The 15,100-nt window shown below is 39.3% G+C and overlaps 1 protein-coding gene across 3 annotated transcripts in view; it reads right to left on the bottom strand.

Moving 5' to 3' along the window:
• The window catches only part of LOC109464279 (ras-related protein Rab-26-like), a 113,338-nt gene that overhangs the window by 15,262 nt on the left and 82,976 nt on the right, over positions 1-15,100 (bottom strand). For all 3 annotated transcript variants that reach the window (XM_019761230.1, XM_019761231.1, XM_019761232.1), the window contains exon 3: positions 9,778-9,819. In XM_019761230.1, the coding sequence (XP_019616789.1) occupies positions 9,778-9,819 (42 nt within the window). The remainder of the gene's footprint in view (positions 1-9,777; positions 9,820-15,100) is intronic.

Raw genomic sequence — 15,100 nt, forward strand, 5'->3', positions numbered from 1 at the left:
TGCTGCATTGTTCATAAGGCTCTCCCCTGACATTCAGTCTTGACGTTCCTACATAATGCCTTGGACATGACCTCATAAGCTCATTCCTGGCAGCCAAAATGCCATTTCCTGGAATTTATGGGAATCAATGATGGAAGTTATTGTCCATTTCCCAGACTGACATGAGTTAACGTCTTGATGCATGGGAGTTTGTGTTTCTGCCAATCCAACCTCTGTAAAAATGAAAGCGTCCCCGACGGAGAAACGCCCGTTTAAACGCCCGTTTGTGGTGGCCGTTTGTTTGGGACGGCTGCCCGTCCCTGGCGGTAAACGGGGACTACGGACGCCTGGACAAAGGCCAGAAACGGGCCAGGACGCCTCAAACGCCTGGGACGCCGTCAGAACTGTCCGTTTTCGACGGCGTCCGGGCGTTTCTTAAGGCGTTTGGGCGCCGTTTCCGACGGGCTACCGGGCGGGCTGCTGGACGCGCTCCCGGACGGGCTCCTGCGGGGCCGGGCGACGCTTGGGACGGCACAGGTGGGGTCCAAACGGCGTATCCGACGGCCGGACGGGTCTCTGGGGGGTGCTCAGTCATTGTGGACATTTTGATCTTGCCGCTCCGACGGGGTTGGGACGGCGTTTCCGACGGCGTCCCGTGACAGAAGGTGCCGATATAGTAATATTGAAAACAATTGCAGATTGGCATCGAATCAACAAGTAACGGCCGCCCACATTGTAACAGTTGCCGTAACGAGCCGTGAGTAAATACAAGTGAAGTAAATACAAAATACCATGATCAAACGAAAAAGATTTTCTTCAAGAATATAGAGTAACAAAATGTTGAACAGCGGCTGTAAACAGCGGCGAACATGCGACAACAGTAATCCACCATTGTGAGCGCACACAAACATAAAGGGCGAGGGTGTAAGAAAATTACAAGTGCAAACATTGCCTAAGTGGACATTTTAACATAATCGTCTTTCTTCATTAAAATTCGTATAGTATATAATTATATTCTACGTAGTTTTTGTGCGTCTTGGAAGATTTTGTATGAAAACAACATTGACGGTTGCGTTTGTAGATGGCAGCCGTGACGTCAGGACTTTCCCGGGCCGAACTTGTGTGCGGGACTTCGAGTCTCTTTTTGTGTATGACGTGTACATTTTTACGGCATCATCGTTCTTTATTAAAACAGCAGGTATTGTACACAATTATTCTACAAATCGTTCGTGTGCGTCTTTTTATTTTTCGGCGTTAAAACATTGAATTTCCTTTATCAGCCCGGCGGCGCATGTGACAAAATTTATGTGGGGAGGGCAGTCTCGGGGAGGACGAACAAAATATAACCGCAAACTTCTCAGCAGCCCCTGGAATTAACTAATGTTCTGTTGTGGCAATTGTAACACTGTCTTACACAGTTCCCTTGTAACATTTGACAACGAAAAATTCTTGTCCACTTACCGAGTATCCTCGAAAAAGAATCGCCGAGACAGATTGCTTCGGTACACCCAAAATTCTGGCGGCCGCTGTTTACATTCTTGGAACACCTCGTTTGACATTTTAGTCAGTCGCTGGAGATGCCCAAACTTGTGTGCAGCGTCGACGATAGATATAGCTGCTTGTATGACTGAAATCCATTCTCCAAAATTGCAGACAATCCAACAAAATGGAAAAAACTGAGGTCGACTGAGCAGCAGACGTGTTCCCCAGCCAGCCCGGTGACCGTTAAATCTAGCGCCTTCAAACTTGGCGCATGTGCGTTAGAAGCCTAAACCCCCCTGGGAAACATTGTGAAGCACGTCAGTGCCGGCCGCTGCTGTTGTCAATTAATTAATAAACGCCCGTTTCCATGCCGGACGGTTCAGGACGGGCTGGGAGCGACGGGGTGCCGTCGCTAATTTCTGGGACGGCCGTCCGGGGGAAGTTTGTGGACGCTGCCAACTGTGTTGGGACGGTCAGGACGCCGTTTCCCGCTAAGGACGGGCAGGGACGGCGTCCGGTGGGCGTTTCTCCGTTGGGGACGCTTTCATTTTTACAGAGGTAGCTTGAAGAAGAGAATTGGAGCTGTCAGGGGGGCTTCTGAATCGCCAATGGCAAATGAAACCAATTTGTGAGGATGACTGGATTCCAGGGAATATTCTGTTGTATATTGAAACTGATACTTCTGCATATATTGTACATGTCAGCTCGAAATTCATTTTTGGAAATTAATTATATTGGGTGCACAAGTGCACAGTCACAAATTTTTTGGATGCACCATATACAATAAAATACATGTTATATTAAGTAGAATTGTCAGCAAAAATAAAGTGTGTTTCATTTCTAAAGAAAAGTACTAAAACAACTATTTTATTATCTTTCTGGCACTTAGATGTTAAGAATATGCTGTATACTATTACATTTAACATCTTTACAGTGTGTAACTATATGGTTACGTAAACTTACTAAAATTTCTAAAAGTATGTATATTTTTAAAAATTCTGACTCAATGACTACATCAATGCTAACAATTCTATGTTGCCATTTTTAACATTAACATTACATTTAATGTAACACTCACACAGTTACATACTAATTAATTTCAGTCTGTTCTATTGTGCCTTTCTGGTTGCACATCACAATTCATGTATTTTCAACTGGTCATCTAACTATGAAATTTAGCATTATTTGTCATTTGAACCTCTTCTGATACAATCAGGCAATGTGCCAAAATTGTGACTACATGTATATATTATCATTGTCCTTGTCAGCTTTCAATTAGCCCTCGGGCATGAAGTTGCAATAAAGAATTTATCATTATCCAATTTGCCAAAATTGCATCCTCTTGAGTTTTAATTGATGTAAAGGAAACTATCAAGGGTCAGAACTGTGTGTTTTTATTTTATAAAATTATCTGTGGGGAGATATAAGAGGCCAAAATGTGACTGTAAGCAATATTGGACTCCCCAGAATGGACCCTCCCACTTCTCCAGTGATCCGAGCTTAGGCGACACCAATTTAATTTCTTGGTTAACGGATTTTTGAAGAAAAATAATGGAGCAGGTGGGCGAAAAAAAGATAAAAATAAAAACAGGCCTAAGCATCCTATTATGGTCCAAAATGGTACGATAGGAGCCATGAAGTCAACACACCAGGCTGGTTCAAAAATTAAACAACAATTTTGAACTTTTAATGATACCATTGCATTGAAAGATGGAATAACTGTAACAACTAGAATGAAAGGAACTGTTTTCAACTGTTCAGGGCAAAATATGAGCATTTTGCAGTTGATTCTGAATTTTTATTTTTATTTGCAAATCAGAAAAAAAATGAAGCGGGCGAATCCGTTAACCAAGAAATTAAATTGGTGTGGCCTTAGGGCTTGGAAAAAACTGTTGTGTTTCCTGTTTCCCTACTGACCCTAGAAAAAACTGCCAACCCTAGTCTTTTCTGCGTGTGTGCCCGTGCAAGGGACATACATGTAAAAATATAAATTTTTCAAGCGGACCAATCTCTTCTAGCTCCATGATCTGACACCTGAGTGATGAAACTTTGTACAATTGGTCTTCCATCCAACATTGACATTGAAAATACGAGTTTCCTCATGCAAGTTTTACTTTCAAATTTGTTAAACTGTATTAAATATAAGTTGAATCACAAGATTGATCACTATAGATTCCCAAAGTCTAATACATGTAAAAAAAGGAAGAAAGGAAGAAAAAAAAAATAATTTCTACCTACCTACCCTATTTTTTTCAAGACTGAAACAGGAAACGCAACATTTTTTTGCTTAGGCATTATCTGCCCATGGCCACGGAGAAGGCAATATAGCCTCCAGCCATGTTTCACTTCCATGGCTCATGGAATGAACATCAATAAATGTCATTATTCCCTACAGTATACCTGACTGTATGTATCTTCATATATAGACAAGACACCTTCAAGTTGGTAATGTTTCTTCTATACCAACTTGAAGACAAATTTCTATAACGTAAAGAAATAGGGGATGATGCTGTTCATTCAGAATTATAGCATTCAGAATAATAGCATTCGGTAACATCATGATTCCATAAATCAAGGATTTATGGAATATTACCAATATATTGTTAAGTATGTTGAAAGTAATGGCTATAAATTTCAAGCTATAATTCAATAGCTTGATTTAATTTGAAATTTTGGCACCAAATTGCAGTTCACACATTTGAATATTAGTTAGAATACTGTATAATACATTTTTAGGGCTAATGGCATTCCTCAATCTGAATGATGAATTTCAATTCAATCTGGCCCCCAAAGTTAGAAGCCATGATATTTTGATACCTAATGGTTCCACATTAATTTAATGACACTTAAGAGATCCTGTCACAAGCCTTATGATGGCCATCAAGTTTTTTTTTTAATTCAATGCATTATTGAAGTAAAGGTGGGTCAGTAAAGGTGGCATGATAAGACAGTCTACCTGGGTATAGATAATGATCATTATAAAATGACTTTAGAAAGTCAGCTTAGTTTATGACAGGAGTAGCTTAAAGAAATTGTGCCGTATGTGCAAATTTTTGCCCTCTCCTAGCACTAAGGTCCAAAACAGATTTCCATTCAACTGAGTGTCATGAAAAAATGTCTAATAAATCACAAGGAAAATGGTAAGTCCATTGATGTAATAAAAAAAAATTCAACAAACTTCATCATTCACAGTACAACAAAAAACATACTAGATACACATGATTGTTTAATAATACATAAGATGCAGAAGAAACTAAATTTTTATTTCTTTAATGTGACAGGAGTTTTCTAGATGATGACGATTTTAAAAAATTGCCATGATTGTTCTTTGTGTTCTATTTCAGAATCTATCGTTTTATTTAGTCTGTTTCTAAAAAGTGTTAAGTTTGGTTTGAGATTTTTTATGAAACATAGGTATATGCAGTATTTAGCAATAAGAACACAAAGTGATTAATGTAATATGATAGAACATGATATCGTACTATGCTGCTCTTTTTCCGTTTGTCACAACAAAGTAGAAAAGCCTGCAGCACTTTAAAGCTGTGGCATTTATTGATGGCTCACAAACTTTGCCGTATAGAAGACCCAAATCCTTACTAGGACAACATTTATTGCTTCAGCTGAAGTTAGTCCTTCTAGCTTGGCAGGCAATAAACCACTCTTGTAATAACATCCTACTTTAGTAGTGCGGATCAGAACATCTCACGAGTGTGATGTAACGGGCAACTTTCCCCCCTTACAAATCTCAACTCTCAAACCATGCAGGGCTTGAAATACTGGGTGCATGTGCACCTTAGTGCACCCAAAATTGTAGCTTTGCACCCAATTTTTTACCATTTTCGCATGCGCGAAAATGGTAACTCAGACGAGATTGACATTGGATGCATGGATGGATGGATCAACGGTTCCACCCTTCAACGGCCATGCAGACATGCTAAGTCACCGCATGTCGCTAGATGTCGTTGTTGCGACGGCCATGCAGACATGCTGAGTTGCCGCATGTCGCTAGATGTCGTTGTTGCGAGTGCACTTTTTACCATTTATGCCTTGGACGTTTGCTAATTTCAAAATCATAGTTCTATTAATGTTGCATAACAAAGCTGCTGACAAAACAAACTTAATTTGTCTTGAACAATAACTTGATTTTATTATTTGCCAAAAATGTTGATAAAGACATGTCTATAATCACAGTAATCAAGGATTTTAATAAACTTTATAAATTATGTCAATGAGCATTAGCAGTGTGGATTAGTCTAGATGTTCAGATTTCCATTAGCCGGCAGTCCAGAGGGTCACACGTCCGACCAATCAAGGCGCTGCAGGCAAAGCTTATTAAAAGCCTCCTTTTCAGGCGTTCCCGGATCGGTGTTTTTGTGTGTGTGTGTGTTGGGGGGGGGTGTATTTTCTGACCAAACGTAGATCGCACGCAATAGAAGCTCCGGCCTACATAGCTGTCCGTGGAACTATTGATATTACCTGGGTGCCTAACTTTCACCAACATGTCTTTTGTATTTTAGGAAATTAATTAATTAATGAGTGAGTGTTTAATTAACTTAAATAGGTATTGCATTGTTTGGCAAGGTATTTTCTATTGACAATTTTTAATAGATCAGGTTGATCAAATGATATAATGTAAACAATTATAATATATATGATTAGTAAAAGATGACTTTTGAAGTTCTCTTCGAGTATTATTTTAGGGTTGAATCAGGGTCAACGCGAAAAAAAATCATGATCCGGTGATCGACATCATGCCCCCCCGCACACTTCATGTATTCAGTGTTCTAAATACCCGTCTTCAGTCTGCAATTTGCAGATAGATTTTCAAGATTTCAGGATAAAAATTACACAATCTGCAATTTGAAGAATGAAAAAAAAAACTATGGTCCTCACAACTTCATATTCCCTTTGTTTGACCCGCCCGGCGCCCAAATCCCGCTGCGATTCAAGCCGCGACGGCTTCCCGAGCCATGCAAATAAACCTAGTCCTGACGCCACAGCCTCCGATTTCCACCGAGCCAGCCCCGAGCGCATGCCGACAGCGAGGGATGTGGCTCAGATTTCCGACGATTTCCTTATTTAGATCATTCGGAAGACTTCGGGTAGCAAACAAAATGGCCGCCATGCACATGATTTTATACTAGTAGCTTCGCTTCTCAACCGAAATGAGGAAGTTTAACCTCATTTGCAGACTTTAGCGGCCATGGAGTTGATTTGGGGAAGTGCTGAGACGCGATTTCGCTACGGCATATGGGATTTTGCCGCGGAGGGAGTTACGTACGCCGGCAAAAACTTGCTTCAGCGATCGGCTCCAGAAAATTTATCTTTATGCTGCCGCTCAAGTCTTCGAAGGTGGTTTAACGAAGTTCATATAAATAATAAAGCCACTTTGCGTAGATCGATCTCCGTTTTCTTGCGATGGTATGAAAATTCAAGTACAGTATATTTTCAAAACGTTTGATATTTCTTTGTTCGTTGCCACATGTTGTTTATTTATCTTATTGTCATGTACAGTTACCAGCGTGAGTCTGAGTCGAGCCATTGTTCTTATGTGGCCGTTAGCACATGTTGTTTAAACAGACAGCAACATTGAAGAAAAGAACCGAGTTAACGTTAACAGACATCGGCACGTTCCTTGAAGTCAGGTTTCCCGCCGTATTTAAATAAGAAATGTGTGGGCCCGCGGCGTTTTGAAAAGACCGGCGCTTGGAAAGACCCCGTGCCGTGGCTCATTCAAATTCGCTACATTTTTTGCTAAGTTTAATGTCTTCACCCACGATTTTTGACCGTCAATGTTGACGGTAAGGACTTAAATTTTTACCGTCCGACGGGAAAAAATACCGTCAATTGACGGTAAAACGGGCGCTGGCTAAAGCCCTGGTTGAATGTCACGAGGTTTGTAAACTTAGATATTGGGGACAAAGCCATAGAAGAGATTTTGAATAAAATTATATATATATATATTAATGTTACTTATAATTTAAGTTAAAATGTACTTTTGTGTCTCATTTTTTTATTCTGTTAAAAAGACTCTTAAAAGAGAGAAAACAGGTTATAAACTGTTATATACTTGATTTTTGTAATGTTTTAAACTTAAAGAGTTGAAATATAGAAGTGCATGTTCTCTCATTATATACAATGTTGATGAGAACTAGAACCATTTATATAACTTAGGTAAATTGAAATGCTAGGATGGGGAAAATGTTCGTAAAAACTGTAAGCCTGTAAGCGGCGAAAATGGTCAGCTTTTGCAGAAGCACTTGTTTTGTTACCTCCATGAAAAATGGAGGTATTGTTTTTGGCGGCGTCTGTCTGTGTGTCTGTGTGTGTGTGTCTGTGTGTGTTTCCGCAACTTTGTAGTCAGCATAACTTCATAACGCCTTTATGGATTGTGATGATATTTGGTATGCGGATAAGTCTTAGGAAGACAAAGGTCAAGGTCAAATATGGGCCTCCTGGTGGATGACCTTGGTACTGCAGCAGAACTTCCGGTTTTTGTATCTTTTGTCTATGTCTATGCTATGATCTTCAATTTTTGGTGACAGATAGCTTTTCCTGTTAGGAATAAGTGGTGTGGGTTTGGTCCCCCTAGCAGCTTGTTCAGGAACTGCAGGGGACTTTCGGGCGAAATCTTTGAAAGCCAATAAGTCCAGATAGGAACAGCGTATTTTCATCATTTTTGGTGTGTAGGTATCTGACAGAGAGATGTACATAATTAACTGCAAATTATGCAAATGAGGACTTTATTTGCATAATTAATGAGGAAATTCTATAATTACAGTGTTTTACATTATAGAACTTTCATACATGTAATGTATGTAACCTATGGCAGATGGAACATCAACAGATACTAATTATGCAAATGATGACCTAATTTGCATAATTAATGCAAAAAATATATGATTTCTTAATGGTGAATGATGGGAATGTCTTACTTGGGACATCTTTAAGTTAATCAAAAGTTAACATCACGATGCATATATTATGTTAATGCAGAGGTCATTTGCATAATTAATGAAGAAATTTACATTTACATATCAAGCCCATATTTCATGGAGGTATGAGATCTCGGAACTCTTGTTTTGTAGGTATTTTTGTACATATTAGATGTATAATTATAGTATAATAGTATACAGGATATTCTTGGCATCTAAGTGTCAGAAAAATAATAAAATCTTTGTTGTAGTACTTCTGTTAAGATTTTGATGTTAGCTCCCATTTCAGATTCAAGCTTAGAAGAGGAGCAGTAAGATCTGTAATTTGTTTTACAGGTGCACCCAAAAAAAATTTTGTGCACCCAATTTCTTAGGTTGGGTGCACCAGTGCACCTATTCCCAAAAATGAATTTCAAGCCCTGAACCATGTAAAATTCCATTATCCTATCTGCAAGGACGTGTTGAGCCAAGGTGTTTGGTCGTGATATAGAAGTGTTACTCATGTACCTTCTGAAAATGAGAAGTAGTTTGTCTTATACCGCGCTTTGATAAGCCAAAAGTGCGCAGTGCCCAACGAAGTATTAAGGACTGCCCTAAGGGCTCGTATCTGCTGGATTTTCTAGTTACAGGAAATTGGGTCCATTTTATGCAGCTGATAAATATTCTACCACAGGGACTAAAGTATGAATACAGTCAAACCTGTCCAAGCCGGCCACCCAAGGGACCAAAGAAAAGTGGTCACCTCACCTCACAACATGACTGAGACATAAATCAGGTTTCCAAGTCGAGATGTTTTAATTTCAAATGTTGTAAACGTATGTGTCCATAATATCACCAGGGTCCATAATATCGCCACCTTGAGAAATAGTGACTGAAAGATATTTTTACTGCAACATACCCTAGGTATGTACATTTGATGTGTGAAGGAGTGCATACCAAAAGTATGTTGCAGTAAAAATATCTTTAAGCACACTGTTTCTCAAGGTGGCAATATCATGGACCCTGGTGATATCATGGACACAGATGTTAAATGCACGTGGGGAGGGTGACTGTTATAATTTATGTCAAACAAAAACATCATCCAGCAGTCAAGGCAAACTGGCTGGTTTCTCCATGATTTCTCATTATTTATCATCAATAATTAACATGATCGAAAATGATGTGGTCACCATGGGCAGGTATCAGGCCTTGAGGGGACCCAACTCAGGGCGGCTGCGTTGACCAGGTGGTCACCTTGGACAGGTTGCTTAATTCTTGTGTCAATTGGGAAAATTTTTGGGACAGAGAAAAAGCGGCTATGGACAGGTGGCCAGGTTGAAGAGGTGGTCTCCTTGGCAGGTTTGACTGCATGGTAGAGGAAGAAAAGCACTAAATGACTTACCTGTAGTTTGACCTTAGCACCATCAACATTGACAACTTTGTTCTGAAAGGAAAAGAAGGAAAAAAGTCAGGCGTTATCTATTATATATATATATATAGTAAATACTTCATATAAATCCGAGACTTTAGAAATTTAGACTCTAAATATAATGAAAGTTCATCTGTGTTGGTAGTAATCATCGTAAAATGTTGAACTTTATTCCAACACAATTAAGGGGTATTATATAATAGAGAGACATCAAATTGATGAAGGCGACAGTGGTCGTTGAAAATTTGATCTCTATGTACCCATTGTGTTGGAATAAAGTTCAGCATTTTACAATGAAGTCTGATTCTAATAAGTATAATCTGAACATCAGATATTTTAATAAATTCATCTGTTTGGTGAAATTGTGTGTAAGTGTGGATATCTGTTCAAGAGTATGTTTTGTTTTCGTGTCTGGCAGTTTTACGCTTAAGTCTTCAATTCATCAGCCCATTTTCTCTTCCAACATTCATTATCTATTTTCCCATTCTTCCATCAATCATCCATTCATCCATTAGTCTTTTTATCCATCCATCCATCATCATTTCCTCCAAACTCTAATCCTTTCTATCCATCTCACTTCACATCCATCAACAGTTATCATATGATATTACATACAAATTGTGTCTCAACAGATATCGGCCCTTATTTTCCCACATCCATTGAAAACATTTTGATCCCCTAGAGTCTTACTAAACTAATATATTGTAACACTGGAGTTTAAATAGATTTAAAAGGGAAATCCAAGGCTTAAATGTACCACCTATTGGTTGATCCTAAGATATGATTGAATAGATATGAATACTTACTGAACAAGAATAACTATGGACTTTAAATGCTCAATATTTCCCCCAATACCACCCCAGTTTAAACTTGACAATGTGTTAAACAATAGAATCAAGTATGTACAATCATTATGCTCTTTGAAAATTGGTTACCAGTACAGTATTAAAATACATGACAGCAAAAGCTGTTAACCAATAGTATTATAAAAGTCTTAGAATAGTCTTCATATCAGAATGATGTTCTCAATATTTTCCCTAATAGATAAGTTTTAAAAGATTTCTGCAACCCAGTCTGCCAACGTACATGTATTTGCAGAAGGAATATACATTAGTTTCATATAACACTACCAGATAATTTGGCATTATAAGTCAGGCTAACGATTCATACCAAACAGTGTTCAATACTTCCTGATGACCCATACACGCGTTCTAACGGGTTACCCCAGTTCAAAATGCACGACCCTCCTACACATTATCATTAACGGCATGTTCTGTAGCAAGGTGACATTCATCAGGCACATAGAACCCCATTCGCGAGATTTGCTTAATAAGGGCCTAGGGAAAAAAATGTTGTGTTTCCTGTCCTGAAAAAAATTAGGGTCAATAGGTAGGAATTATCTTCTTTTCCTTTTTTTTTTATTAGACTTTGGCAATCTCTCAGTGACTCAACTTATACAAGTTATCAATAAAACAAAAGTTGCATGAGGACACATTCATTTTCAATGTCAATGTTGGAAAACCAATTGTACAATATCCGTGAATAGTTTCATCAGGTTGGTAAGTCACTGAGTAAAGAGACTCTTTTTATACTATTCAGTTGAATAAAAGACTTGGTTGTGTAAAATAAGTCTCTTAAATCCTATTGTACAACGTTTCATCACTCAGATGTCAGATCATGGAGCTAGAAATTGTCGATCGACTCAAAAAAAATGTATGTCCCTTGAAGGGGTTCACACACAAGATTAAAGGCATGTTTGGCAGTCTTTTCTAGGATCAGTTGGGAAACAGGAAACTCAACATTTCTAAGGCCTAGGAAAAAAATGTTAGGCCTAGGAAAAAAAAATGTTGTGTTTCCTGTTTCCCGACCGACCCTAGAAAAATCTGCCGACCCTAGCCTTTCTTTGGTGGATCCCTGCAAGGGACCTAAAGTTTTTGAACTGATTGACTTTTTTAGCTCCATGATCTGACACCTGAGTGATGAAACGTTGTACAATCGGTTTTCCAACATTGTCATTGAAAATACATGTATAAGGGTCCTCATGCAAGTTGTTCAAGTTGGATCACTAGAGATCGCCAAAGCCCAGTAAAAAAAATTAAGAAAAAAAATAGATAATCCCTACCTACCGACCCTAATTTTTTCAGGACTGAAACAGGAAACACAACATTGTTTTCCCTAGGCCTTACCCAACTAGTGTGGCCTCCCATCCACCCTGTGATCCCCGAAAATGAAGACGGATGTACCAAGTAATGCAACTCAGCGACGTGTGAACAACCTGCCATTACACTTTGTCAGCCTGTCTACCGGGGGGGGGGGGGGGCAAATGAGTGATTTATCGCAGCAGACATTCCTGTGTACAAAATACTTTTTTTTTAACGGCAAAAATTAGGTTGCCCATCAGAATTTTAGGTTGCCCCACCTGTAAGTTACTACTTTCCTCAAATTAAGTAAATTAAATGTAATATAATTTGTCACAGTCTCTAATTAATATCAAGAAACACTGGTGACTACGATTTAATATCTTTTCCCGAGTCAGAGGAGTATGGGATAGACTGCAAGTATAATATCCCATTACCAGTAATATGGGCATATCTATAAAAAAAAGATAAATTCATAGCTTTTGCCTTGATTTAAAAAAAAAGACAAGTAATACATTATGAAACTTTGTAAACTCAATTTCCATTCTGACACCACAAGATAGCCTTCAGCAAGTAAACATCACAGAGCAACTGTTATATAAAGGTTTACAATGTAGATACATGTAGCTCAGCTGTTACTGAGTCAAAACTATAAGGGAATAGGCTGAAATGTCCTTGTCCGCATGGCAGCTGTGAGCTACAATTGACAAGCTGTGCTGTTTGAAGCTTTGTTAAGATCCGGAGCTTTTCCCACATGTTCAGAACCCTGACAGTGATGTATCGAGTAGCTCCTGGGTCATTTGGGAGGATTTTTGGTAAGGAGACTGTGACTTTCAGAAATTCAGCAACAGACTTTTAAACATTCATGGAAACAAAAGATCACATATGTTATATGTGCTTAGTATGCTACTGCAGCACTATAAAGACTTAGATCAGGTCCACCAAGGCTCTGGCCTGGCTCTAGGCCTGGGTAGTCCATGGTAGTAAGCGGCAATACGGAGTCGGGCACCCAAGCTACTGAATCTCCACAACTCAACAACTGAGTACATACGTACAGTGCTGATTCATAAATTCCACTAAAAGCCAGCATGTGCCGGCTTGTCGCTATGTACTTTCGCAAATTCACAATACCAGCTTTGTATTCCTGTGGTTTAGTAGCATTTTTATTTTTGGCTGGTCACTTTTTTTTATTCGCCCGCGCGCACTAGTTTGGGGGTCTTCAGAGGATGTCATCCATAAAATGAAGTCAGCATGGCCTTATTGGCATTCTACCAGTAATACCTGATTGTATAGTGATACATGGCATACTGACACACCTATAGGAACTGAAGGTCAACTTCCGCTACAAAAGGTAAAGATGTACTATGTCCTGTCAGTGTGCTTACAAACGAACGCAGCATTTCTATGCCAGCTACATACTAGGTACAGTATTTATTGGGTAAGGCCACACCAATTTAATTTCTTGGTTAACGGATTCGCCGCTTCATTTTTTTCTGATTTGCAAATAAAAATAAAAATCCAGAATCAACTGCAAAATGCTCATATTTTGCCCTGAACAGTTGAAAACAGACCTTTTCATCCTAGTTGTTACTAACAGTTATTCCATCTTTCAATGCAATGGTATCATTAAAAGTTCTAAATTCATTGTTTAAATTTTGAACCAGCCTGGTGTATTAACTTCATGGCTCCTATCGTACCATTTTGGGCCATATAATAAGACGCCTAGGCCTGTTTTTATTTTTATTTTTTTTTCGCCCGCCCGCTCCATTATTTTTCTAGAAAAATCCGTTAACCAAGAAATTAAATTGGTGTGGCCTAATGGAAGATATATCCTCTCTTTGGTCTGGTCGTAGAAAAGCCAGCATTACCTGGTGAAAAGTCATACCTTGAGAGTCAGTGACCTACAACTGTTTTCTATGTAAAATGTTACCATCCTTCAAAGTTTTTGAGGTCTGCTGGCCTTTTCATGTCTCTAAAGCCTTCATGTAGAAGAGGAATTTCAAGTTTCTGCCCCTGTTGCTACTAGATGAATCTTTCCACCAGGAATTTTGCACTTTGCAAACTTTACAGTGAATTGCAGTGATCTCAGGGTCTGCACTTCACATTTCAACATTACCTTAAGAGAGTCAGACTGAGTGACCTATAACTACTGTTTTCTATGTAAAATGTTACCATCCTTCAAAGTTTTTGAGGTCTGCTGGCCTTTTCATGTCTCTAAAGCCTTCATGTAGAAGAGGAATTTCAAGTTTCTGCCCCTGTTGCTACTACGAATCTTTCCACTAGGAATTTTGCACTTTGCAAACTTTCCAGTGAACTGCAGTAAGCTCAGGGTCCGCACTTCACATTTCAACATTACCTTGATAGAGTCAGACTGAGTGACCTATAACTACTGTTTTCTATGTAAAATGTTACCATCTTTCAAAGTTTTTGAGGTCTGCTGGCCTTTTCATGTCTCTAAAGCCTTCATGTAGAAGAGGAATGTCAAGTTTCAGTGCCCGTTCAACCACTAGATGAATCTTTCCACCAGGAATTTTGCACTTTGCAAACTTTCCAGTGAATTCCAGTGATCTCAGGGTCTGCACTTCACATTTCAAGGGTATTAACTCCAACCCACCTTCAGAATCACTTCCTAACTTCAAGTTTCTGCCCGAATAATAACTAGAGGAATCTTTCCAGGAGGAATTTTGCACTTTACAAACTTTCCAGTGAACTGCAGTGAGCTCGGGGTCCGCACTTCACATTTCAAGGGTATTAACTCCAACCCACCTTCAGAATCACCCTCTAACTGATGAATGGTCTGTTACCTAAGTGAATAACAGGAGGAAACTGTGCAGTTATTGCCTGACAAGGTAGGTACCCCGCCAAATCGATGCGGCGGCATTAGCATGGAGCCTGCGGATTTACAAACCCCGCACTTCACTCTGAAGGAGAACGAGGTCCGAGCCCTTTCAACCCCCTCTCCGCAGTCCTAACCAAGGGTTTCTGACAGCCTTTCAAGCTCAGAGCGTCCGCTGAAAGATAGTGCACACGCACTTACAATTTGCAGCGGATAATTCCTAGCCTGGAGGCTTAAAGTGTGCATTACTTGTGCCAAATTTGTGGCTGTCAATAGCTGTAAAAACTCACAGAACTTGTCAGAAGTTTCTAGAGCCTGGTGA

This window comes from Branchiostoma belcheri, unplaced genomic scaffold (assembly GCF_001625305.1).
Source record: "Branchiostoma belcheri isolate BF01 breed outbred unplaced genomic scaffold, Haploidv18h27 scaffold135, whole genome shotgun sequence".
NCBI lineage: Eukaryota > Metazoa > Chordata > Leptocardii > Amphioxiformes > Branchiostomatidae > Branchiostoma > Branchiostoma belcheri.